A 26,601-nucleotide genomic window follows, 5' to 3' on the forward strand; every position below is an offset into this window, starting at 1 on the left:
ACAAATTCTTTCCTTCTTAATTGAGTATAATTGAGTAAGCGCATTTATAAACTCTTTTTGGACTGGTGAGAAAATCGACGGGGCAAAATCAAGCGATAGAAGTTTTAGGGAGGCATGTGTATGTTTTCTATCCATTTATTGGACAAACCGTTTAACTTCAACTTTTTATGCACCTATAATTAATAAATTTTCCAAATTTCATGGGGCGCGATCCCCATTAAGCATAGTTTGGCTCCGTCACTTATGAACGCGGTTCGGAATAGCGATGTGCCATACGTATGTCCACGAATAAAATTAATTAGGCCCAGCCTGCTTTCTTATTGATCGACTTTGTGGTGGATTACAAAAGAAACCCCATCATCCCTCACATATAAACTCTCTCGCACTCGCACCCTTCAGTTACAGAAAGAATATATATCCATTATTTAAAATTACAGAAAATCTCGAACCAGATAATTAAACAATTCTCGGTTAAATATGACATTTTCAGCCATCGCCACAACTGGAGGGCTAGCCACGGCCTCAATCCAAGGTATCTTCCTTCTTCTCTAGTCGAACCCATCATTGTTGGTCGGGTCTTCGAATTTATAGGTCTCAATTTAACACACCCTCAAATGTATACACACATGGGCCATGTTTGGTTGGTGGAATGGTATAGAACGGAATGAGTTTAATTAGATGAAATGGGACAGTATTCAAAGAAAAATATTGATACTTATGCCTTGGGGCCGGGATATTAGAAGACAGACTATGGAGGCTATTCTAGTGAGAAGGGAAGCTCTCTTAAGCAAAGCATAACATATTGGGTGAAGACACTCAACACGGGGATTGCTTAGGAGTTGGTTTTTTGGCTTATTTTCTCCTTATAAATAGAAACAATCCATGGGTCCTCACAATATCCATAACTTGTATCTGATCTTCCGGCAATGGCAACCCTTCAGGCATTCGATGAACAAGAAGGTATCTTTTCCTCCTCTTCTGAGTTAGTAGAGCAGTCAAAGCATTTAAAAATCACGAGCTTCACGACCATCACGGGAAAATTTCAAGCTGGCTGGGATTATGATCCCTCCTCTCCCCATAAACGGTAAATCCAGCACGAATCATTCGCTGTGGTCACCACCAAGGTGAGAGAAGCCACCACCTGCATGAGAGGAGGGATTGATAGTTCTGGTCCATATGATGATTTTTATAAATACTTGGTTGTGTTCGAACGTATTGCTTCAATAACCATAACCAATTAACGCCGTCAGTGCTGCAAGGATACCATAGGAATCCGTTATCATTAGTAGTCCGATTATGGAATTTCCCCTTTTCATCCAGGCAACCGTCAAAGTCTTAGGGTAAACAAATTAACAGCGTTGTTAATATGTCCATCATTTGCAGGAACCGAAAGGCTCATATCAAATGCACCACCGGCCCACTACCTTGTCAAAATACAGTCATTTTCACTGCTAACAAAGAACGGCGTTGACAAGTACGAATCAGGCATCTTCCACGCAGGAGGATACAAGGGGTATTTCCACATCAGCCGTACAAATTGTCGGATTACTTTCAATCTCCTAAAGTTGTGTTGTATTAACTTTTTCCTCCCCCCCAAAGGAAATTGATACTGCATCCAAATGGAAACAAGACCAATCGGTCTACCTGTCTATGGCTGAAACAAGTTCGCTCCCTTCCAGTTGGGAGGTCTATGCTGTCATTCGATTATTCTTGCTCGATCAGAACAAAGACAATTACCTCATAGTTCAAGGCACAAACTCGTCTTGAGATGGACAGTTTTTCTTTCCCCCCTTTATTCATTGTTTTGTGATTGGTTGTTCCATATCGGCTAATTGACTACCAGATGCAATGGGAAAGGACAGACGGTTTCACCGTATGAAGCTGGAAAGCGGATTCGATCAGCTCATCCCTCTGAAGACATTCACCGACTCCCGAAACGGGTACCTTGAGGATGATACTTGCATTCTGGGAGCAGAAGTATTCGTCTCCAAGGAAAGGAGCACAGGGAAAGGAGAGAATTTAGTGATGATAAAGGACGCACTCAGTAAGCAACATTTCTGGGGCATGGAAAACTTCTCGAATTTGGACAAAGAATATTACATCTCGAGTATATTCCCAGCTGGAAACTACAAATGGTATCATTCCAAACTTCTTTCTTACAGTTTTGGGAGTTTCTTTTGTCAAGGGCAACCTCAAACTAAAACAATTCAATGTGCTTCATATCTCAGGAACATAAGGTTCTTTCCCAACGGAAAAGGCAGCGGGCTTGGTAGCTACATTTCTCTTTATTTGGACTTAGCCGAGACCGAGTCCCTCCCTCCAGGTACAAAAGTATTTGCAGAGTTCTCCTTACGAATCCTTAATCTAGCAGGGGGAAGTGATTTCATTAGTAAAGGTAATCAAGTGTCTCTGAATCTACTGATATCTGCAGAAAAATTCAAGTTCTTGACACGGGTCTGCTGGCACATTTCTGTCTTCTTAATTTCCTATTTTTTCTGCTTCTTCCAGCTAATCACTGGTTCAGTGCCTCCAGTCGGGAAACGGGATGGGCGAGATTTGAGTCACTCCAGAGTTTCAAGCGCCACGGGTTAGTCCGGGACTTCTGCTTGGTGGAAGCAGTGGTTTCTGTTCTGGGGGTTGTAAATCCTTTTACCTGATTCCATCGAGTTCGCGACAGCCAGCATAATTGCATGTTCTCGTAATAGTTCCTGAATTCTGATTTCATATACCACATGTAAATTAATGTGAATCCACCTTGAAAATAGATAAAAGTTTGAGAAAGATAAGTTCCGGCGAATATTTGTTACGTACTTTCAGAGAGATTTCAGTTAATAGACAGATTGCGTTACTCATTAACAATCCATGTAGAGATATACCCGTCATGGTACGTCCTTCAGTGACTCATACATAATTAGCTTAATCCATTCAACTCGTCACAAAGAAAAGGAAACTCGGAAAATATCTGCGCACGATTAACTTTTGTAAATCTGTAAACTAAAGTTTGATGGTTCTCGTCACAAACAAAAGGAAACTCGGAAAATATCCGCGCACTATTAACTTTTGTAAATCTGTAAGCTAATTTGAAGCTTTTAACTGTTTGAGGCAATGTGTTCTTCGCGAGTACAAGGTCAGCTTCTAGGATGACAAATGAATTGATATCGAAGCCTAGTAGGCTACTAGTTAGGATGTGCATGAACTGTCCTACAGCATGTCTGGATCAAGGAACCGAGATAATCTCGAAAGGTATACTAGAGGACTGCGCTAAACCTACACGAGATTTTATGAACCTCCATATATCTAGCAAATCTAGTTTCTGGTAGCATGCTTGAGAAGTTTGATTTGATAGATATTATTCAACTAGAAAAAGAAGCCTCGCGGCGTTACTGCTGATAATTTCACGGATAATAATTTATAACATAATATAATATTCTAATGGTATAAAACTTAATATTAGCATAAATTATGTTAACTTTTTAAATCTTCTTATTTCTAATTTAACATAATTTCACTAACATTTCTCTGTATCTCATAACATTAACTATTAAATGTGTGAACTATATTATATTACTTCAGGATAAAACCATGTCGAAATAATTAGTTTTATCTTTAAAATAGGTCGAAATGGGAAGTTAAATAATATGAGTAATCTCAAAATACAAACTCAAAGAGGACTCAGAGCATTTATATTAGAACCCATTGTGCTTGGATAAAATTGATAATCTGTTGAACAAATTATTTTGTAGTCTTTTCGACCTCCTCCTCACCCCATCAAGAATGAACAGCATGCAGGTGCTAGACATGTTCTCGTGTTCTTGAAAGTGTGTTCTTGAAAGTCTTTTCTGATAGTGTAAGGTTTTAGATACCACAACCGCCTAATTTAAAAGATTAAATCGTTGAATACGGTGTGGATTATGTATTTATTACTCCATACTTCCCCTTATGTGTGGGTTGAATTAGTTTAGAAGGCTCATTCGCATAGAATTAATTAAACTAGGTGCAGCCCCGTGCCTTGCACGGGTTAAAAAAATTTTTAAAAATAATTTATATGATATAAAAAAAATTTAAAAATTATTTCTCAAATTTTTTTAGAACATTTGTATATATGAAATAATAATAATTTTTTTATTCTTATGAAAAATTTAATTTTTATTCACAAATTATGAAGTTTGCTTTCTCCATATGATAATAAAAAATGATCACAATTTCATTACTGATATTAAATTCACATAGCATGCGAAAAAACAGTCAACCATATGAGTTTCTGATGAAGCCTAAATAATCATTCCCATTTAAAAAAAACAAAAAATAATAGGTAATTAAGATATTTCTTTTAATTATTAATTATATATAGATGAAGCATCCCAAGATAATACTATATATAAAAATAGTATACGAGGGAATTCTTATTGTGATTTAATTTAAGTTATTCTTCCCCTCTTCTGAATTTGTTGCCCTAATTGCATGATCTTCTTATGATGATTTGCCCTCCAAATTTATCCCAATTATACTATCGCTGGTCATCTCTTTTTCATTTGAATATCTTGACTTACATCTCCATGAGAGCCTTAATTCTCTTCCTGAAGCAAAGATTGTGGATCATATGCACACATCAATATCCGGACTTATACAGATAGGGCAATGGGGCCCACATATATACATACATACTACATGCATGCACGCTACAAAGTTGCAGCGGTAAGAATTAATTAAGAAAATGATACGATGAGATATGCATGTATATGGGCAAATGCACGAGTCTTGGTTTAAGAATTATACGGACAGGAAAATCAAAAGGACGTATACATGAATGTCCCAAATAGAAATATAATTTTTCGAACAGTTCAAAAGGCAGTTTATCACAAGCTGGGAGTTTTCAAATAATTATTTCTTATAAGCACTTGCCAGCTTTATATATTATAATAAATGGGGGCAAACTCATGAGCACGATGTATCGAATCTATGCTATGACACTATTGGAATTATAATCCCACATTGAAAAGATGAAAGAATAACCATTTATATATTATAATAGATGGGGGCAAACTCATGAGCACGATGTATCAAAATTTCACAGAGAGCCTTGACTCGTCTTTGTTCAAGTTTTGCTTCAATTTTCATGAGGATTTTCGAGCCGCCTGGATGTGTTACCCAGAATATGGAGTTCCATTGATAGTTAACGATTGGACGTAAAAGGCCTCGATCAAGCTCTTCTCGATGTTCTTTGTAATCAATTAAGGAGAAACATGATCCGATAAGTTGAATGTGAGACCAATATCTCTCGTAACTGCCCAAAAACACTGCCTCCTATGTTAGGTATGATGGTCTCACATTCAATTTATCGGACTGCGCCTCCTACCTCTGCTTTGAAGATAATGCACCATTTCGATTGGATGAACCCAGTGAAGATGCACCGTCAACCGAACCCCACAGGAGAAGCTATATCTTCCTCGGATGGCCCTCTAACCAAAACACCGTTTCACCAGCAAAGCATCCTGATTCAATTCGGGTACAGATATTGTAATAATGAACATTTACTAGGTGAAACTACAAACAAGAGCAATTCTTATCATGAACAATTTATAAAGAACCACAAATGTACTTTTCAGATATTGTAAAATTTTGAAAGGCCATTCATTAACTAACGTCCGTGCTGAGATCCTAATATTGGAGATGAATGCTCTGTACCGTTTCCGCTCCGATTTTGTCTAAATCAATTTAAATTTTTACTCATAGCAAGGTTGTTACTCATAGCAAAGCTATTTCTAGATCTAGCCCAAAGTGGAGCATGTCTGCCATTAGCCAGTTTTCTCTAATGTCTGCTATGTATTTGGACTGAGCAAATGTACATAAAAAAGGCATACTCCTAAAAACAATATATATTGTTCTCGTGCCATGACAAAAGTAACAATGTCTAGATTTATAGGTAGAGATGTTAAAAGATCTCCAAAAAGATCATAGAAATGGCACAGTTTGATACGGTCCAGCCAATATGTCACGACCTGAAAATTCGACAGAAATTTCCCTAAAAGTTGTAGATATCTATTTATTTCACAAACATTTTATATATTTTCCCATCAGTGCATAAATATAGAAATATATATATAAGTAATCCGACCAACATACTTTTATATATATATATAGATGTCTCAAGGTCATAGACTCATAATCTAACATTTTGCATAATTCACATAGTAATCTATAAAACGACTAAACCAAAAATTTCATGTCACAATATATCCATAAGCAATTAGTACATAACTTAATACCTATAATATACACAGATCTAGATAGAACTCCTTCACATAGATCTCCGATTGTCCAAAAAATTATCTTGTGTTGCTAGTTTAGCTCCTACCTCATTTGAAAAAATTTATACAGTGCATCTCAGTGAGCACAAAATTCCAGAGTAAAATGAACTATTAAATGAATACTAATCCTTAATTAACTGTGTATATATACATATATCAATTAAATATACACCACATCCAGATCCATCAACTAATACCTTCCAATCAATAATATCTGTCCATAAACTATTTTATACTTCACAAATGAACATTTACAAATTTCAACATTTCAATCAAGTATCCATAAAATTCCATCATAATATCAAAACATGCCTTTAATTCACTACCACATAATAATTTCATACAATATGTACAATATATAATAATACTTCACAATGTCCAAGCTCCAGCAGTCACATACTCGACATGCAACTCAATATCGCATAATCATCAAATACTCATTAAGTCAATGTTTCATAACAAATCACTATCCAAGCACTTAACAGATCGGACTCTAACATCCCACACGCAATTAAGTATATTTAGAACACATTCAGACAAGATCAACCATCATCATATCCAATCTCAATCAATCCCAACACACAATGTATAACACCACTAAAACAATATAACCACAGGGTCGCATTTCCTTGTGACAAGTTAAGAAGACGCCGTAATCCCGCACTTCTCACTCATATCATCCTCAACTCCTAGTACTCATATTTCATAAACGGGGGCCGCCTATTAACCTCTGGCGGTAAGAGTTGACCACCATTTATATTCCGCCAAGTTTAGCGACCGATCAGGCCCCTATTTCTATTTCGTCGAGTCCAACAGCCGATCTAGCCCTTCCTCATATTTCGCTGGGTTTGCAGCCGATCAGGCTCACTTTGTAATCCATCGGGTCCAGCAGTCTCATGGCTATAGTCAAACAACAACACAAATATAATCAATTGTAACCATGCCATCTCACCTCATATAGCCATACTAAATTATTATTCCCGAATTATCATAATATTTCCTCTAATAATACTCCATTTAATTTTGTATTCACATAACATATATATATATATATATATATCATTTCATAATGGAATAAGGTACTCACTAAACTCCCAACATATAGTCCATCAAATCGAGCCTTTCGAATGCCAGGATTCAGTCTCCTCGGTCCCTAGTCAAATATAAGCATAACAAGAACCAAATTATACATACATGATACATTACAATACTACTCGATACACCCATTTACTGATTAACTATTTCTTTTTAGAATTAAATTAAAAGCATAGCTGATGCGGTAGAAGAGGCGGCAAGTCGGTACCTGGAGAAAAATAAGTTCTGACTACTCAATCTGAAAGGAAACGGCCTCCAGAGCAAAACTCATTGCTTTACTATGATTTTTCGATTTTTAAGGTAAATTCCATTTTTTAGAACCTCAAACGGGGATTTTATAGTTATTTGGGTGTTTTTGCAATTTTAGGAAAGTTTATTTCTTTTTATGCAATTTAAGTTTTCTTAATCCCTATTTAAGCTTTGTAAGCCCTAGGGCTGAGACAATTAATTTCGAATTTATCAATAAAGTTGTGGAGCTACCATGCTTTTTCTTCCAATCTCGGATTTGTTCGAGTTTGATGCCTATTTATTGGTATTCGTAGAATCAACAGGTGATAGAAGATTGTTGTCTGGTATTCATGCGCGAATCAACAGATCGCAATTAGTTCCACTGCGTCAATTGGTATCAAAGCCTGCGGTTTGATCTTGATCGACCATGCCGCCCAAGAGGAGGGATCGTGTGGACGATGTTCTGGAGCGTGACAACTTGCGACATCTGGAACAGAGGATGGAGCAAATCGTCAATCAGAGGATGGATCGTATGATGGAGCAGCTAACACAGCATATGGCTGCACTTATGGAGAATTAGAATCGGAGAAACCCTAATCCAAATCCTGACCCCAATCAAGAGGAAACTGGAGAAGAGTTGGAAGAAGAGAATTATTTTGCTAATATTCCACGTAGACAGCAAAGGGACCCTATCGAGAACGACAGGAGGCGATCATTCGAAGAAGACAGGAGGCGTTGGGAGTCTGGGATGCGGACTGAAATTCCAGAATTTCATGGCAGCCTCAAACCAGAGGAGTTTCTTGATTGGCTGGCTACAGTTGAGAGATCTTGGAATTTAAAGAAGTGCTCGAAGACAAACATGTACCTTTGGTGGCAATTAGACTGCGAGATAGAGTCACGGCATGGTGGCAGCAACTCAAATTAACCAGAAGCAGATTGGGCAAGCCAAAAATTGTGACTTGGGAGAAGATGAAGAAACACTTGTGAGCCAGTTTTCTGCCATATAATTTTCAGAGATTGATGTATCAGCGACTGCAGAACTTACGGCAAGAAACTCGAACGGTGGATGAATATACCACCGAGTTTTTCCAACTTATAGTCCGAAATGAGGTACACGAGACTGAAGATCAATTAGTGGCGAGGTATATCGGAGGATTGCGGCTGCAGATTCAAGACACTGTCAATATGTTTGATCCACCCAACGTCTCAGCAGTACATCAAAGGGCTCTACAAGTTGAAAAACAGTCCCAACGCAATAGTTATTTCAGAAATTCCTCCAGAATAGGATGCAGTAGTGGTGCGAGTCGTCCTGGTGGTAGTGGTGGTGGTAGTATCGGAGTGAACCGCCTTGGAGGAGGAACCAATAGAAATATTGCCAACACAAACCAGCCAAATAAACCAACAGGTAGTGGGATGAAGTGTTTTGGATGTGGCGAGGTTGGTCACAGGCAGTCTGAGTGTCGGAAGACAGCTGGCAAAAAGACATTCTTCGTAGACACGGAGGAGGGCGAAGATGAGGATGTGGAGAAAGGCGAATATCCTGAATTTGATAGTGAGGAGGTTGTCGACGAGGAAGTAGTGACTAGAGACACAGGAACGGCACTGGTTGTTAGGTGTTCATGTTTGACACCTAAGGTTGCAGACGACAATTGGTTGAGGTACAATATTTTTCAGTCCACGTGCACTGTTCTCAGTAAGGTGTGTCGTTTTGTTATCGACGCTGGCAGCTATGAGAATATTATCTCTGCGGAAGTAGTGAAGAAATGAGGCCTCAAGATGGAGAAACATCCTAAGCCTTATAAACTGGCTTGGCTGAAAAAAAAAGGGGGCGAGGTTAATGTGTCAGAACGTGCATTGGTTTCTTTCTCCATTGGCTCGAAATATAAAGATGCAGTGTGGTGTGATGTGGTGGCGATGGATACATGTCACTTATTGTTGGGGAGGCCTTGGCAGTATAACCGCCGTGTAATTCATGACGAGCGTGCTAACTCATATAGTTTTGTGTTTGAGAGTGTGAAGATTGTGTTGGTGCCCAGCAGAGAGACAAAGAAACCAACACCTGTGGGTGGAGAAACGAAGCTCTTGTCATTGATGAGGTTCGAAGAAGAGGTGGACAAATCACAGTTAGTTTATGTGCTAATCGGAAAAGAAGTGGCTTCTTAACAGTTCAGTTTGATTTGATTATAGCTTTTGGAGTTTTTCTTTTGGGCACGCAGACGGGCGAATCATAATCTTAACTAAGTTCGGTTTTCCAAACCGGTCCCCAACTGAATCTACAATTAAATCTGCAAGTTTTCCGAAATATACATACATTGTTGCGAATCACACTAACAAGACAACAAATTAAATCAAACCCGGCTCGACTGCATTAGTCGCAGCCCAATTGGGATTTTAAATACCAAGCTTCACACCGAAAAAGAGAGAAAGAGAAGATTGCGCACATGATATACGTAGGTAGAACCAACAATAATTTTCCGGGTGAGGGATCAATAAAGCAGTATGAAGACGGTATATAACATTAGTATTTCTTAGATAAATAAATGAGATGAAAAAATCAAGATTTGTTGTATTTTCAGTAACAATAGAAGTCCGAAGATCTAGTATAATAAAATAAAAATCTTAACAATAGCTAATAAAGGAGTACGAGTAGTTCTACTGACTATCAAACTGTAATATTTTGATTCCGGACTCAAAATGAAAGCACAAATTCTTTCCTTCTTAATTAAGTATAATTGGGTAGGCGCATTTATGAACTCTTTTTGGACTGGGGAGAAAATCGACGGGGCAAAATCAAGCAATAGAAGTTTTAGGCAGGCATGTGTATGTTGTCTATCCATTTATTGGAGAAACTGTTTTAACTTCAACTTTTTATGCACCTATAATTAGTAAATTTTTTCCAAATTTCATGGGGCGCGATCCCCATTAAACATAGCTTGGCTCCGTCACTGATGTGCGTGCTCCGGAACAACGATTTGTCATACGTACGTCCACGGATAAAATTAATTAGGCTCAGCCTGCTTTCTTATTGATCAACTTTGTGGTTGAGTACAAAAGAAACCCAACCCTTTCATATAAACTCTCTCGCACTCGCACTCTTCAGTTACCAAAAGAATATATATCCATTATTTAAATTACAGAAAATCTCAAACCAGCGTCGCCACAATTGGAGGGCTAGCCACGGCCTCAATCCAACATACCTTCCTTCTTCTCCAGTCGAACCCATTATTGTTGGTCGGGTCTTCGAATTTATAGGTCTCAATTTAAGACACACTCAAATGTATACACACATAGGTCATGTTTGGTAGGTGGAATGGAATAGAACTGGATGAGTTTAATTAGATGAAATGGAATGGTATTCAGACAAAGATATTGATATTTGGCCGTTTGATATAGATAACATGACGGATGTTATTAATACATTGCACAGATTTAACATAATGATATTCTAAACATAATAATATAAAAATAAATCTATTTTATTTTGTTGTTAAAATTTATTTGATGATATGACTTAACTTTTCTAATCAGGAAGTGTTCAATTTATTAAATTGAAAAGAAATTATCATCACAATGGAATGAGCAGTTCAATTTTTACGAGTGCAATCAAATAATACTACGACGTGAAAATTTGAAATGCCCATCTCAATTCATTTTTTGTATACCAAACGTAAACATATATATTTATCTCTAGTTTTCCCCATATAAGCTCATGCATACAACATCCTATATAAATTTCCTTTTTCTTTTAATTATTTTTAGGTGGTCGATGAAATTTTTCCATCGTAATCATCGAAGAAAATGACAAGAGAAGACGTGCAAATGTTTACTTTAAAATTTATAAATTAATCATGGTAATGATGGTAATAAATTTATAAATTACCAATAAATCGGAGACCATGAAAAGATTATCGAGACTTGAATGACACGAGTCAACGGGCGTTTCATATCTGCCACAACACTCCGAATGACGACATTGTGGCCCACCCACTATCACCAAGGTCGGGAACATTGAGTGATCGTCGATAGCACGATACAGCAGCAGGCTATCCAGTTGTCCAATGTATCGTCACCTAAGGAAGGCTGATGGTCAAAAATCCAGCACGTGTGGAAAGAGCTCAGGGAAGGCCACACCTTTCGAACAATTTCTATACAGGAACCAGTCTGAAGGAACCAAATTGACTCAAATCAAGAGCCCATGCTTTTATGGTTTGACGTCCGGTACGGTTTTGATACTTTTGCCTTCGGGCCGGGATATTAGAAGACAGACTATGGAGGCCATTCTTGTGAGGAGGGAAGCTCTCTTAAGCAAAGCATAACATATTGGGTGAAGACACTCAACATGGGGATTGCTTAGGAGTTGGTTTTTTTGGTTTATTTTCTCCTTATAAATAGAAACAATCCATGGGTCCTCACAATATCCATAACTTGTATCTGATCTTACGGCAATGGCAACCCTTCAGGCATTCGATGTACAAGAAGGTATCTTTTCCTCCTCTTCTGAGTTAGTAGAGCAGCCAAAGCATTTAAAAATCACGAGTTTCACGACCATCACGGGAAAATTTTAAGCTGGCTGGGATTATGATCCCTCCTCTCCACATAAACTGTAAATCCAGCACGAATCATTCACTGTGGTCACCACCTGCATGAGAGGAGGGATTGATAGTTCTGGTCCATATGATGATTTTTATGAATGCTTGGTTGTGTTCGACCGTATTGCTTCAATAACCGTAACCAATTAACACTGTCAGTGCTGCAAGGATACCATAGGAATCCATTATCATTAGTCCAATTACAGAATTTCCGCTTTTCATCCAGGCAACCGTCAAAGTCTTAGGGTAAACGAAGAGAACTGTGTCAGTTATACTTGAAACCGCATTGTCAATATGTCCATCATTTTCAGAAACGGAACGGCTCATATCAGATGCACCACCGGCCCACTACCTTGTCAAGATACAGTCATTTTCACAGCTAGCAAAGAACGGCGTTGACAAGTACGAATCAGACATCTTCCTCGCAGGAGGATACGAGTGGTATTTCCACATCGGCTATACAAATAATCGGATTACTTTCAATCTCCTAAAGTTGTGTTGTATTAACCCCCCCCCCCCCCCCCCCCCAAAGGAAATTGATACTGCATCCAAATGGAAACAAGACCAAGAATGTCAAAGACCACGTTTCGGTCTACCTGTCTATGGCTGAAACAAGTTCGCTCCCTTCCAGTTGGGAGGTCTATGCTGTCATTCGATTATTCTTGCTCGATCAGAACAAAGACAATTACCTCATAGTTCAAGGTACAAACTCGTCTTGAGATGGACAGTTTTTCTTTCCCCCCTTTATTCATTGTTTTGTGATTGGTTGTTCCATATCGGCTAATTGACTACCAGATGCAATGGGAAAGGACAGACGGTTTCACCGTATGAAGCTGGAAAGCGGATTCGATCAGCTCATCCCTCTGAAGACATTCACCGACTCCCTAAACGGGTATCTTGTGGATGATACTTGCGTTCTGGGAGCAGAAGTATTCGTTTCCAAGGAAAGGAGCATGGGAAAAGGAGAGAGTTTAGTGATGATAAAGGACGCACTCAGTAACAAGCATCGCTGGAAGATCGACAACTTCTCGAATTTGGACAAAGAATATTACGACTCGAGTATATTCCCAGCTGGAAACTACAAATGGTATCATTCCAAACTTCTTTCTTACAGTTTTGGGAGTTTCTTTTGTCAAGGGCAACCTCAAACTAAAACAATTCAATGTTCTTCATATCTCAGGAACATAAGGTTCTTTCCCAACGGAAAAGGCAGCGGGCTTCGTAGCTACATTTCTCTTTATTTGGACTTAGCCGAGACCGGGTCCCTCCCTCCAGGTACAAAAGTATTTGCGGAGTTCTCCTTACGAATCCTTAATCAAGCGGGGGGAAGTGATTTCATTAGTAAAGGTAATCAAGTGTCCCTGAATCTACTGATATCTGCAGAAAAATTCGAGTTCTTGATACGGGTCTGCTGGAACATTTCTGTCTTCTTAATTTCCTATTTTTTTCTGCTTCTTCCAGCTAATTACTGGTTCAGTGCCTCCAGTCGGGAAACGGGGTGGGCAAGATTCGTGTCACTCTGGAGTTTCAAGCGCCACGGGTTAGTCAAGGACTCCTGCTTGGTGGAAGCAGAGGTTTCTGTTCTGGGGATGGTAAATCATTTTACCTGATTCAATCGAGTTCACGACAGCCAGCATAATTGCAATGTTCTCGTAATAGTTCGTGAATTCTGATTTCATATACCACATGTAAATTAATGTGAATCCACCTTGAAAATAGATAAAAGATTACGAAAGATAAGTTCCGCCGAATATTTGTTAAGTACTTTCAGAGAGGTTTCAGTTAATAGACAGATTGCGTTACTCATTAATAATCCATGTAGAGATATACCCGTCATGGTACGTCCTTCAGTGACTCATACATAATTAGCTTAATCCATTCAACTCGTCACAGACAAAAGGAAACTCGGAAAATGTCTGCAAACGATTAACTTTTGTAATTCTATAAACTAAAGTTTGATGGTTCTCGTCACAAACAAAACGAAACTCGGAAAATATCCGCGCACGATTAACTATGATACCATGTGAGATTGTGAGGTGGCCACATCCGTCTAATCTGAAAGGTTAATATTTTAAATTAGACGATTATGTTCATTTCAAAATTTCACAGATAGCCTTGAACTCGTCTTCGTTCAAGCTTTGCTTCAATTTTCATGAGTATTTTCGAGCCGCCTGGATGTGTTACCCACAATATGGAGTTCCATTGATAGTTAACGATTGGACCGAAAAGGCATCGATCAAGCTCTTCTCGATGTTCTAATTAATCAAGTAGGGAGAAACATGATTCGATAAGTTGAATGTGAGACCAATATCTCTCGTAACTACCCAAAACCACGGCCTCCTGTGTCAGGTATGAAGGTTTCACATTCAATTTATCGGACTGCGCGTCCTACCTCTCCTTTGAAGATAATGCACCTTTTCAATTGGATCAACCCAGTGAAGATGCACCGTCAACCAAGTATTGCCTGCCCCGCAGGAGAAGCTAGATCGCCCTCTAACGGAAACACCGTTTCACGAGCAAAGCATCCCGATTCAATTCGGGTACAGATATTGTAATAATGAACATTTACTAGGTGAAACTACAAATAAGAGCAATTCTTTTCATGAACAATTTATAAAGAACCACAAATGTTCTTTTCAGATATCGTAAAATTTTGAAAGGCCATTCATTAACTAACGCCCGTGCTGAAATCCTAATATTAAAGATGAATGCTCTGTACTGGTATCGCTCCGATTTCGTCTAAATCAATTTAAATGTTACTCATTGCAAAGCTGTTTCTGGATCTACCCCAAAGTGGAGCATGTGTGCCATTAACCAATTTTCTCTAATGTCTGCTATGTATTTGGACCGAGCAAATGTACGTATAAAGGCATACTCATAAAAACAATATATATTATTCTCGTGCCATGAGAAAAGTAATAATACCGAGATTTATAGGTAGAGTTGTTAAAAGAGCTCCAAAAAGATCATAGTGATGGCACAGTTTGATACGGTCCTGCCAACATCTATGGAACCAAGACGGCAAAATGGCTTTTTACACATAAAAATAAAATCAATCGAGACATACCTAAATATCTACGGAATAGTTCTGAACAGTTTGGTTCGATTTGATTATAGCTTTTGGAGTTCTTCTTTTGGGCGCGCAGACGAGCGAATAATAATCTTAGCCTAGTTTGGTTTTCCAAACCGGGTCCCAACTGAGTCTACAATTAAATCTGTAAGTTTTTCGAAATATACATACATTGTTGCGAATCACGCTAACAAGACAATAAATTAAATCAAACCCAACTCGACTACATTAATCATATCTCAATTGGAATTTCGGATATTAAGCTTAAAAGAGAGAAAGAGAAGCGGCAGAACCAACGATAATTTTCCGGGTGGGGGATCAATAAAGCAGTATGAAGACGTTATATAATATTAGTATTTCTTAGATAAATAAATGAGCCTAAAAAATCGAGATTTGTTATATTTTCAATAACAATGGCAATCTGTAGGTCTAGTACAATAAAATAAAAATCTTAATAATAGCTAATAAATGAGTATAGGTAGTTCCACTGGATGTCAAACATATAATATTTTGGTTCCGGACTAAAGATGAAAGCACAAATTCTTTCCTTCTTAATTGAGTATAATTGAGTAGGCGCATTTATAAACTCTTTTTGGACTGGTGAGGAAATCGACGGGGCAAAATCAAGCGATAGAAGTTTTAGGGAGGCATGTGTATGTTTTCTATCCATTTATTGGACAAACCGTTTAACTTCAACTTTTTATGCACCTATAATTAATAAATTTTCCAAATTTCATGGGGCGCGATCCCCATTAAGCATAGTTTGGCTCCGTCACTGATGAACGTGGTTCGGAATAGCGATGTGCCATACGTATGTCCACGGATAAAATTAATTAGGCCCAGCTTGCTTTCTTATTGATCGACTTTGTGGTGGATTACAAAAGAAACCCCATCATCCCTCACATATAAACCCTCTCGCACTCGCACCCTTCAGTTACAGAAAGAATATATATCCATTATTTAAAATTACAGAAAATCTCGAACCAGATAATTAAACAATTCTCGGTTAAATATGACATTTTCAGCCATCGCCACAACTGGAGGGCTAGCCACGGCCTCAATCCAAGGTATCTTCCTTCTTCTCTAGTCGAACCCATCATTGTTGGTCGGGTCTTCGAATTTATAGGTCTCAATTTAACACACCCTCAAATGTATACACACATGGGCCATGTTTGGTTGTTGGAATGGTATAGAACGGAATGAGTTTAATTAGATGAAATGGGACAGTATTCAAAGAAAAATATTGATTTTTGGCCGTTTGATAAAGAAAATATGGCAGATGTTATTAAAACATTACGCATATCTAACATAATGATATTCTAGACATAATAATGTAAAAATAAATCTATTTTATTTTGTTGTTAAAATTTATCTGATGATATGACTCAACTTTTCTAATCGGGAAGTGTTCAATTTATTAAATTGAAGAGCAATGATCATCACAATGGAATGAGCAGTTCAATTTTTAAGAGTGCAATCAAATAATACTACGAGGTGAAAGTTTGAAATGTCCATCTCAATTCATTTTTCGTGTACTAAACGTAAACATACATATTTATCTCTAGTTTTCCCCATATAAGCTCATGCATACAACATCCTATATAAATTTCCTTTTTCTTTTAATTATTTTTAGTTGGTCGATGAAATTTGTCCATCGTAATCATCGAAGAAAATGACAAGAGAAGACGTGCAAATGTTTACTTTAAAATTTATAAATGAATCATGGTAATGATGGTAATAAATTTATAAATTACCAATAAATCGGAAACCATGAAAAGATCATCGAGACTTGAATGACACGAGTCAACGGGCGTTTCATATCTGCCACAACACTCCGAATGACGACATTGTGGCCCACCCACTATCACCAAGGTCGGGAACATTGAGTGATCGTCGATAGCACGATACAGCAGCAGGCTATCCAGTTGTCCAATGTATCGTCATCTAAGGAAGGCTGATGGTCAAAAATCCAGCACGTGTGGAAAGAGCTCAGGGAAGGCCACACCTTCGAACAATTTCTATACAGGAACCAGTCTGAAGAGCCCATGCTTTTGTGGTTTGACGTCTGGTAAGGTTTTGATACTTTTGCCTTGGGGCCGGGATATTAGAAGACAGATTATGGAGGCTATTCTTGTGAGGAGGGAAGCTCTCTTAAGCAAAGCATAACATATTGGGTGAAGACACTCAACATGGGGATTGCTTAGGAGTTGGTTTTTTGGCTTATTTTCTCCTTATAAATAGAAACAATCCATGGGTCCTCACAATATCCATAACTTGTATCTGATCTTCCGGCAATGGCAACCCTTCAGGCATTCGATGAACAAGAAGGTATCTTTTCCTCCTCTTCTGAGTTAGTAGAGCAGTCAAAGCATTTAAAAATCACGAGTTTCACGACCATCACGGGAAAATTTCAAGCTGGCTGGGATTATGATGCCTCCTCTCCACATAAACGGTAAATCCAGCACGAATCATTCGCTGTGGTCACCACCAAGGTGAGAGAAGCCACCACCTGCATGAGAGGAGGGATTGATAGTTCTGGTCCATATGATGATTTTTATGAATACTTGGTTGTGTTCGAACGTATTGCTTCAATAACCATAACCAATTAACGCCGTCAGTGCTGCAAGGATACCATAGGAATCCGTTATCATTAGTAGTCCGATTATGGAATTTCCCCTTTTCATCCAGGCAACCGTCAAAGTCTTAGGGTAAACAAATTAACAGCGTTGTTAATATGTCCATCATTTGCAGGAACCGAAAGGCTCATATCAAATGCACCACCGGCCCACTACCTTGTCAAAATACAGTCATTTTCACTGCTAACAAAGAACGGCGTTGACAAGTACGAATCAGGCATCTTCCACGCAGGAGGATACAAGTGGTATTTCCACATCAGCCGTACAAATTGTCGGATTACTTTCAATCTCCTAAAGTTGTGTTGTATTAATTTTTTTTTTCCCCAGGAAAATGATACTGCATCCAAATGGAAACAAGACCAAGAACGTCAAAGACCATGTTTCAGTCTACCTGTCTATGGCTGAAACAAGTTCGCTCCCTTCCAGTTGGGAGGTCTATGCTGTCATTCGATTATTCTTGCTCGATCAGAACAAAGACAATTACTTCATAGTTCAAGGTACAAACTCGTCTTGAGATGGACAGTGTTTCTTTCGCCCTTTTTCCATTGTTTTCTGATTGGTTGCTCCACATCGGCTAATTGACTACCAGATGCAATGGGTAAGCACAGACGGTTTCACCGTATGAAGCTGGAAAGCGGATTCGATCAGCTCATCCCTCTGAAGACATTCACCGACTCCCGAAACGGGTACCTTGAGGATGATACTTGCGTTCTGGGAGCAGAAGTATTCGTCTCCAAGGAAAGGAGCACAGGGAAAGGAGAGAATTTAGTGATGATAAAGGACGCACTCAGTAACCAGCATTACTGGATGATCAACAACTTCTCGAAGTTGGACAAAGAATATTACATCTCGAGTATACTCCTAGCTGGAAACTACAAATGGTATCATTCCAAACTTCTTTCTTACAGTTTTGGGAGTTTCTTTTGTCAAGGGCAACCTCAAACTAAAACAATTCAATGTTCTTCATATCTCAGGAACATAAGGTTCTTTCCCAACGGAAAAGGCAGCGGGCTTGGTAGCTACATTTCCCTTTATTTGTACTTAGCCGAGACAGAGTCCCTCCCTCTGGGTACAAAAGTATTTGCGGGGTTCTCCTTACGAATCCTTAATAATGCCGGGGGAAGTGATTTCATTAGTAAAGGTAATCAAGTGTCCCTGAATCTACTGATATCTGCAGAAAAAATCGAGTTCTTGATACGGGTCTGCTGGCACATTTCTCTCTTCTTAATTTCCAATTTTTTCTGCTTCTTCCAGCTAATCACTGGTTCAGTGCCTCCAGTCGGGAAACGGGATGGGCGAGATTCGTGCCACTCTGGAGTTTCAAGAACCAAGGGTTAAGCAAGGACTCCTGCTGGGTGACGGCCGAGGTTTCTGTTCTGGGGGTTGTAAATCCTTTTACCTGATTCCATCGAGTTCACGACAGCCAGCATAATTGCATGTTCTCGTAATAGTTCCTGAATTCTGATTTCATATACCACATGTAAATTAATGTGAATCCACCTTGAAAATAGAGAAAAGATTAAGAAAGATAAGTTCCGCCGAATATTTGTTACGTACTTTCAGAGAGGTTTCAGTTAATTGACAGATTGCGTTACTCATTAATAATCCATGTAGAGATATAACCGTCATGGTACGTCCTTCAGTGACTCATACATAATTAGCTTAATCCATTCAACTCGTCACAAAGAAAAGGAAACTCGGAAAATATCTGCGCACAATTAACTTTTGTAAATCTGTAAACTAAAGTTTGATGGTTCTTATCACAAACAAAAGGAACTCGGAAAATATCCGCGCACGATTAACTTTTGTAAGTCTGTAAGCTAATTTGAAGCTTTTAACTATTTGAGGCAATGTGCTCTTCGCGAGTACAAGGAGAACTTCTAGGATGACAAATGAAATTAATGTCGAAGCCTAGTAGGGTACTAGTTGTGATGTGCATGACCTGTCCAACAGACATGTCGGGATCAAGGAACCGAGATGATCTGGAATGGTATACTGGAGGACTGCGATAAGCCCATACGAGATTTTTGAGTGTATGAACCTCCATATATCTAGCAAATCTAGTTTCTGGTAGCATGCTTGAGAAGTTTGATTTGATAGATATCATTCAAATAGAAAAAGAAGCCTCGCGGCATTACTGTGGATAATTTCACGGATAATAATTTATAACATAATATGATATTCTAATGGTATAAAACTTAATATTAGCATAAATAATGTTAGCTTTGTAAATCTTCTTATTTCTAATTTAACATAATTTCACTAATATTTCTCAGTATCTCATAACATTAACTATTAAATGTGTGAACTATATTATATTACTTGAGGATAAAACCATGTCGAAATAATTAGTTTTATCTTTAAAATAGGTCGAAATGGGAAGTTAAATAATATGAGTAATCTCAAAATACAAATTCAAAGAGAACTCAGAGCATTTATATTAGAACCCTTTGTGCTTGAATAAAATTGATGATCTGTTGAACAAAATATTTTGTAGTCTTTTCGACCTCCTCCTCACCTCATCAAGAATGAACAGCATGCAGGTGCTAGACATGTTCTCGTGGTCTTGAAAGTCTTTTCTGATAGTGAAAGGTATTAGATACCACAACCGCCTAATTTAAAAGATTAAATCGTTAAATACGGTGTGGATTATGTATTTATTACTCCATATTGCCCCTTATGCGTGGGTTGAATTAGTTTAGAAGGCTCATTCGCATGGAATTAATTAACCCAGGTGCAGCCCCATGCCTTGCGGGGCTTAAAAACTTTTTTAAAAATAATTTATATGATATAAAAATTTTAAAAATTATTTCTCAAAATTTTTTTGGACATTTGTATATATGAAATAATAATTTTTTTATTCTTATGAAAAATTTAATATTTATTCACAAATTATGAAGTTTGCTTTCTCCATATGATAATTAAAAATGATCACGATTTCATTAGTGATATTAAATTCACATAGCATGCGAAAAAACAATCAACCTTATGAGTTTCTGATGAAGCCTAAATTATTATTCCCATTTTAAAAAAACAAAAAATAATATGTAATTAAGATATTTCTTTTAATTATTAATTATATATAGATGAAGCATCCCAAGATAACATAATATATAAACATAGTTTTCGAGGGAATTCTTATTGTGATTTAATTTAAGTTATTCTTCCCCTCTTCTGAATTTGTTCCCCTAATTGCGTGATCTTCTTATGATGATTTGCCCTCCAAATTTATCCCAATTAGACTATCGCTGGTCATCTCTTTTTCATTTGAATATCTTGACTTACATCTCCATGAGAGCCTTAATTCTCTTCCTGAGACAAAGATTGTGGATCATATGCACACATACATATATACATACATACTACATGCATGCACGCTACATAGTTGCAGCGGTAAGAATTAATTAAGAAAATGATACGATGAGATATGCATGTATATGGGCAAATGCACGAGTCTTGGTTTAAGAATTATACGGACAGGAGAATCGAAAGGACGTATACATGAATGTCCCAAATAGAAATATAATTTTTCGAACAGTTCAAGAGGTGGTTTATCACAAGCTGGGAGTTTTCAAATAATTATTTCTTATAAGCACTTGCCAGCTTTATATATTATAATAGATGGAGGCAAACTCATGAGCACGATGTATCGAATCTATGCTATGATACTATTGGAATTATAATCTCACATTAAAAAGACGAAAGAATAACCATGAATTTATATGAAACTTGGGTACCAACACTTATCAACTTAAGTTTTTAAGTGAAAATGGACTCGAACCCATATAAGCCCAATGAAAATTTAATAAAAATAAGTATTTCTTATAAGCACTTACCAACTTTATATATTATAATATATGGGGGCAAACGCATGAGCATGATGTATCGAATCTATGCTATGATACCATGTAAGATTTTGAGGTGGCCACAGTCGTCTAATCCGAAAGTTTAATATTTTAAATTGGACCATTATGTTTACCTCAAAATTTCACAAATAACCTTCACCTCAAAATTTCACAGATAGCCTTGACTCGTCTTTGTTCAAGCTTTGCTTCAATTTTCATGAGGATTTTCGAGCCGCCTGGATGTGTTACCCAGAATATGGAGTTCCAATGATAGTTAAAGATTTGACTGAAAAGGCCTCGATCAAGCTCTTCTTGATGTTCTTACTAATCAAGTAGGGAGAAACATGATCCGATAAGTTGAATGTGAGACCAATATCTCTCGTAACTGCCCAAAAACACTGCCTCCTGTGTCAGGTATGGTGGTCTCACATTCAATTTATTGGACGGCACCTCCTACCTCTGCTTTGAAGATAATGCACCATTTCGATTGGATGAGCCCAGTGAAGATGCACCGTCAACCGAACCCCACAGGAGAAGCTACATCTTCCTCGAATGGCCCTCTAACCAAAACACCGTTTCACCAGCAAAGCATCCTGATTCAATTCGGGTACATATATTGTAATAATGAACATTTACTAGGTGAAACTACAAATAAGAGCAATTTTTATCATGAACAATTTATAAAGAACCACAAATTTACTTCTCAGATATTGTAAAATTTTGAAAGGCCATTCATTAACTAACGTCCGTGCTGACATCCTAATATTGGAGATGAATGCCCTGTACCGGTACCGCTCTGATTTCGTCTAAATCAATTTAATGCTTTGTTTGGTTTTAGAGTTTATTTTTAACTCTACTCCACTTATCTTTAATTCAACAACACAATTTTTACTTTTTCATTTTTCTTCAATTTTTTTTGTCATTCAATTCAAATTTTAATATTAAATTATATTTACTATTCCTTAACTTTGCCATAATTCAACAACATAATTCTCTCGACTATTCATTATTTTTTATATTTTTTTCACATAATTCAACGACACAATCATTACAACCCAATTATATATATATATATATATTTATTTATTTATAATAGCGTTGAGCTTAACTCAACTCTAATCCCAAACAAGGTATTATTTTTACTCATAGCAAAGTTGTTACTCATAGCAAAGCTGTTTCTAGATCTAGTCCAAAGTGGAGCATGTGTGCCATTAGCCAATTTTCTCTAATGTCTGTTATGTGTCAGCACCCCATTTTGGCTCATCAGTTCAGGTAATGCCTACTAACAGTAATTCAGACTATGACTTGAGCATCCACGCATAAGAGGGCTCGACAGAGCAACAAATTGCTATTCATTCTCAAGTCAACAGAGATAGACAGATGATTCAAGTGCATGACAAAATAACATATAGAATCATCCAGCGACATACAGAGCAAACGGGGAGCCCAGACGGCATCCAAACCAGTGTTTTTAGAATATATCACCGATAGTGTTATTTTCTGCTGGTTCGCTTAACCATCATAAAATATCCAATATTTGACTCCAAAAATCCATTGCGGTGCCAAACAGATGAAAAATGTCTTCAAACACATTTCACAGATTATCTACTCTATACAGAGCAATTTTCTATATACAGACAATTTTTCAGTAGGAGTCCAAAAACACTGGTTCACTAGAGAAAAGCTAATGCTCGATGTCAAATGCAGTCACATCCAACAATTATACAAAGCATGGGCATCGTTTCAAATTGCTCTTCGAAAATCACGCAGACACTTCGAACGACTCTCGAGCGGCAGAACAAGCATACCCCTCAACAGAAAACCGTATCCAGAAACTGCTCCGACAAAATATCAGCAATCCAAGTTAGCCATGCATTACCCCAAAAACTACAGCGGACATACGCAAATGGGCAAATCAAACAACATAACCCCTTTCAGCTTCTCGAGTAACCTCTGAGGAGCAGAAAATGTCGTTTTCAACAAAAATCCATATCCGAAGGTCCTTTTTTAGGAAACTTAACGCTGAACAGTTGCCCTACACAGTGCTAGCCATCTCAAGGCTCAGTGTGAAATCCTCAGACGGAATTGCACAATCCATCTAGGCCCTCAGAACAATGCTCTTAGGGTCTCAGAGGCACTTTTTCAATCCTTCGGAGTTCGTTCTCAACAAACATAAATCACAGCGATCTCCGGATCATCGAAGCAACTTAAAAAGCATTCTGAGAAATCCAGCTTCGGACTCCTAGGACTTCTCCGGCTTCACATTGACAATACCGATTTAAGGGTCAATTATTCAGTCTGATTGACAATGCACGTCAAAATGACCCATTCGAAATGCAGACACGAGATACGCATTCAGAAATGGCTAACTTTGCTCTGATCGCCTGAAACAAGCAAAACCGACTTCCGAGCCCAAAAACTACACGAACATTCTTTTGGGCAAAATGGGTGATTTCGAGCTCATTTGAACCGTTTTCGCGTGCACAATGACAATTCGACGTTCGTTTGAGCCACGAACCTTGAACGTGCGATTAATTGAGACCCGAACTTCATCCCAAATTTCCCTCAAGGCCCGTGGGACCCAAGGGCTGCCCATGACTAGCCGTGACTTCCCTCATTGCTGCCCATTTCCTTGCCTCTTCCTCCAAGCAACTTGCCTTATCTTCCATTCAAAATATCAAGCCCACAATTCACTTCTACACTTCACCGTCATCAATGCATTTGGCTCTTCTTCATTAATGCATTGCAAGAAGTCTTCATCCTTATCTTTCCTTAAGCTAGCCGCCCAAGCTTAATCATGCCATTAATCAAGCTTTATTTCACTTAATTGTCATTAATCTTTGCCTATATACACATTTATGTCATTAAGCTAATCACAACTCATCACACACCATCTCTCTAGCATTTCTCACTCTTCAAGAAGCTCTCAACTCACCCTTAGCTCCAGCAAAAATTGCAGCAAGCAAGGGCAAGCAAAAACCAAGTAAAACACTAAAGACTTAAGTTGGAATCATGGTATTTACCATCCCGGCTTAAATCCAAACTTCACCAAACTTCATATCCCACATATTTTTGATCCCCTCTATCCATTTCCGAGCTTAGATTTTAAGTTTGAATCCTCCAACCCATCGGAACAGCTACCACAGAACCGAACATGATTTTTGGTCCTTCTCGGGTAAAAAATACCCACCCATTTTTCAATCCTTTTCGAACCTATTTGAGCTACCAAAACCCATCAAACACCTCCGCATACAACCTAGGGTGTCAAGGGGTCGAGAAATTCAAAACAAACCCGTCGGTTTTAGCCCAGCATGAAGAAACAGCCTAACTGCCCAGTCGGGTCGAATTTTATGACTGTTCTTGCAGTTTTCTTGCAGATCAGGTCGATCCGAAAATCTTTTTGCAAAACGAGCACTGAAGCCACCTCCGGGGTTCCTTTAGGAGTCAGGATCCGTTGACTTTGCCTCAAAATTCCATCGGGAGACACCGTGGTGAAGTTCGTCCCGAACACTGCCCAGTCGGGTCTATTTTCCAGACATTCTCTGTTTTCCGTGATCTTTGCAGAGATATACGGGTCAACCCGATAGTTCTGGAACCAAACTACCACCACGGTCACCTTTGGGGGGTCAGTTAGGAGTCGGTAGCCATTGGCCTTGCCTCAAAATTCCATTGGGAGACACCGTGGTGACGTCCGACCCGAAAACTGCCCAGTCGGGTTTGTTTCCAGACGTACTATGTTTTCCATGATCTTTGCAGGGATATACGGGTCAACCCGATAGGTCTGGAACCAAACGACCACCACAGCCACCTCCGAGGGTCTCTTAGAAGTCGAGAGCCACTGACCTTGCATCAAAATTCCATCGGGAGCCACCGTGGTGATGTCCGACTCGAAAACTGCCCAGCCGGATCTGTTTGTGCAATCCGGGTCTGTTCAAGCAAAAACAGCTCAAACCCGACCCAACAAAGGTCCAACCCGACTTCTTACAGTCCCATCCCGCATCCCGGGACTAGGTATGACCATTCCCGACTTAGAAGAGCTATGACTTTTACATTTTTGTTGTGTTTATGGGGGTTATAAGGGGTTTTATGCATGTTTCAATTCCAAGTTTTAATTTTTATGCTATTTCAATGTTATATCATGCATGTTTATTATCATTTAACGTGCTAGCATGTCGGGAAATATTTAAATCGAAGTCAAGGAAACCATATCGACCCGGAAAAGCCGAGATACCTCTCGGATTAACCTCTTGACCTTTTCGGGTCGAGAACTGTTTCCTTGCCCAGATTTGAGTTATTTGCCGAATCTTTTTGTTTTCCCACATCCATGGAGCCGGTATTATTTATCGATTCCATAAATAACGTGTTTGTGCATGTTTGTATGTTTAAATGAGTTTTTCAAGCTCATGGTGATACCGGCTTAGTTAAATACGTGCTATTTACCGTGTTTAACGTTTGAGCATACGAGAAATAGTCGAAATTGGATTAAAGAGAACGCTTGAAACCCAAAACGGGTTAAGGAAACCCACGGCTATTCCCAAGAGGAAAGAGCCGAGAGTTCTTTGACCTTATTCGAGTTAAAAACAGCCTCTTTACCTCGATAAAATCCATTTCTAGAATTTTTGTGCAAATTGCAAAATTTCAATATTGACGCAAATCCCACATGCTAACCACTTTAAAACATTGTTTTTAAAGCAAATAGCATGAATTCATGTATCGATGACTCTTTCGGTGCCATTTGGGTTCGGAGAGTATTTTGGTCATTTTGACCAAATTATCCTCGACTTTCCTAGACCCGTCTTAGTCGCCGTGTCATAAATTATTTTCATTAAA

General features: G+C 38.3%; 1 protein-coding gene and 1 pseudogene across 1 annotated transcript; both read left to right on the forward strand.

Annotated features, from left to right (window-relative positions):
- The first annotated feature begins 804 nt into the window (after positions 1–804).
- On the forward strand, positions 805–2,855 carry LOC116194621 (annotated as a pseudogene).
- A 9,152-nt stretch (positions 2,856–12,007) lies between these two features.
- LOC116203472 lies at positions 12,008–19,522 on the forward strand. The gene is made up of 12 exons (XM_031535206.1): positions 12,008–12,110; positions 12,532–12,661; positions 12,753–12,922; positions 13,016–13,307; positions 13,401–13,567; positions 13,682–13,827; positions 17,567–17,618; positions 18,042–18,171; positions 18,254–18,423; positions 18,516–18,807; positions 18,901–19,067; positions 19,181–19,522. Exons 1-12 carry the CDS (start codon positions 12,077–12,079, stop codon positions 19,327–19,329), a joined length of 1,899 nt encoding a protein of 632 aa, XP_031391066.1. The 5' UTR covers positions 12,008–12,076; the 3' UTR covers positions 19,330–19,522.
- Positions 19,523–26,601: the final 7,079 nt, after the last annotated feature.

Source organism: Punica granatum, chromosome 1, assembly GCF_007655135.1.
Source record: "Punica granatum isolate Tunisia-2019 chromosome 1, ASM765513v2, whole genome shotgun sequence".
NCBI lineage: Eukaryota > Viridiplantae > Streptophyta > Magnoliopsida > Myrtales > Lythraceae > Punica > Punica granatum.

Bases quoted from the DNA above. Each gene is read 5' to 3' on its own strand.
- LOC116203472 (XM_031535206.1), top strand. From the start codon at position 12,077: ATGGCAACCCTTCAGGCATTCGATGTACAAGAAG. The intron at 13,308-13,400 runs GTATCATTCCAA...TTCATATCTCAG, and splicing joins CCAGCTGGAAACTACAAATG to GAACATAAGGTTCTTTCCCA. The intron at 13,828-17,566 runs TGATTCAATCGA...TATCCATAACTT, and splicing joins GGATGGTAAATCATTTTACC to GTATCTGATCTTCCGGCAAT.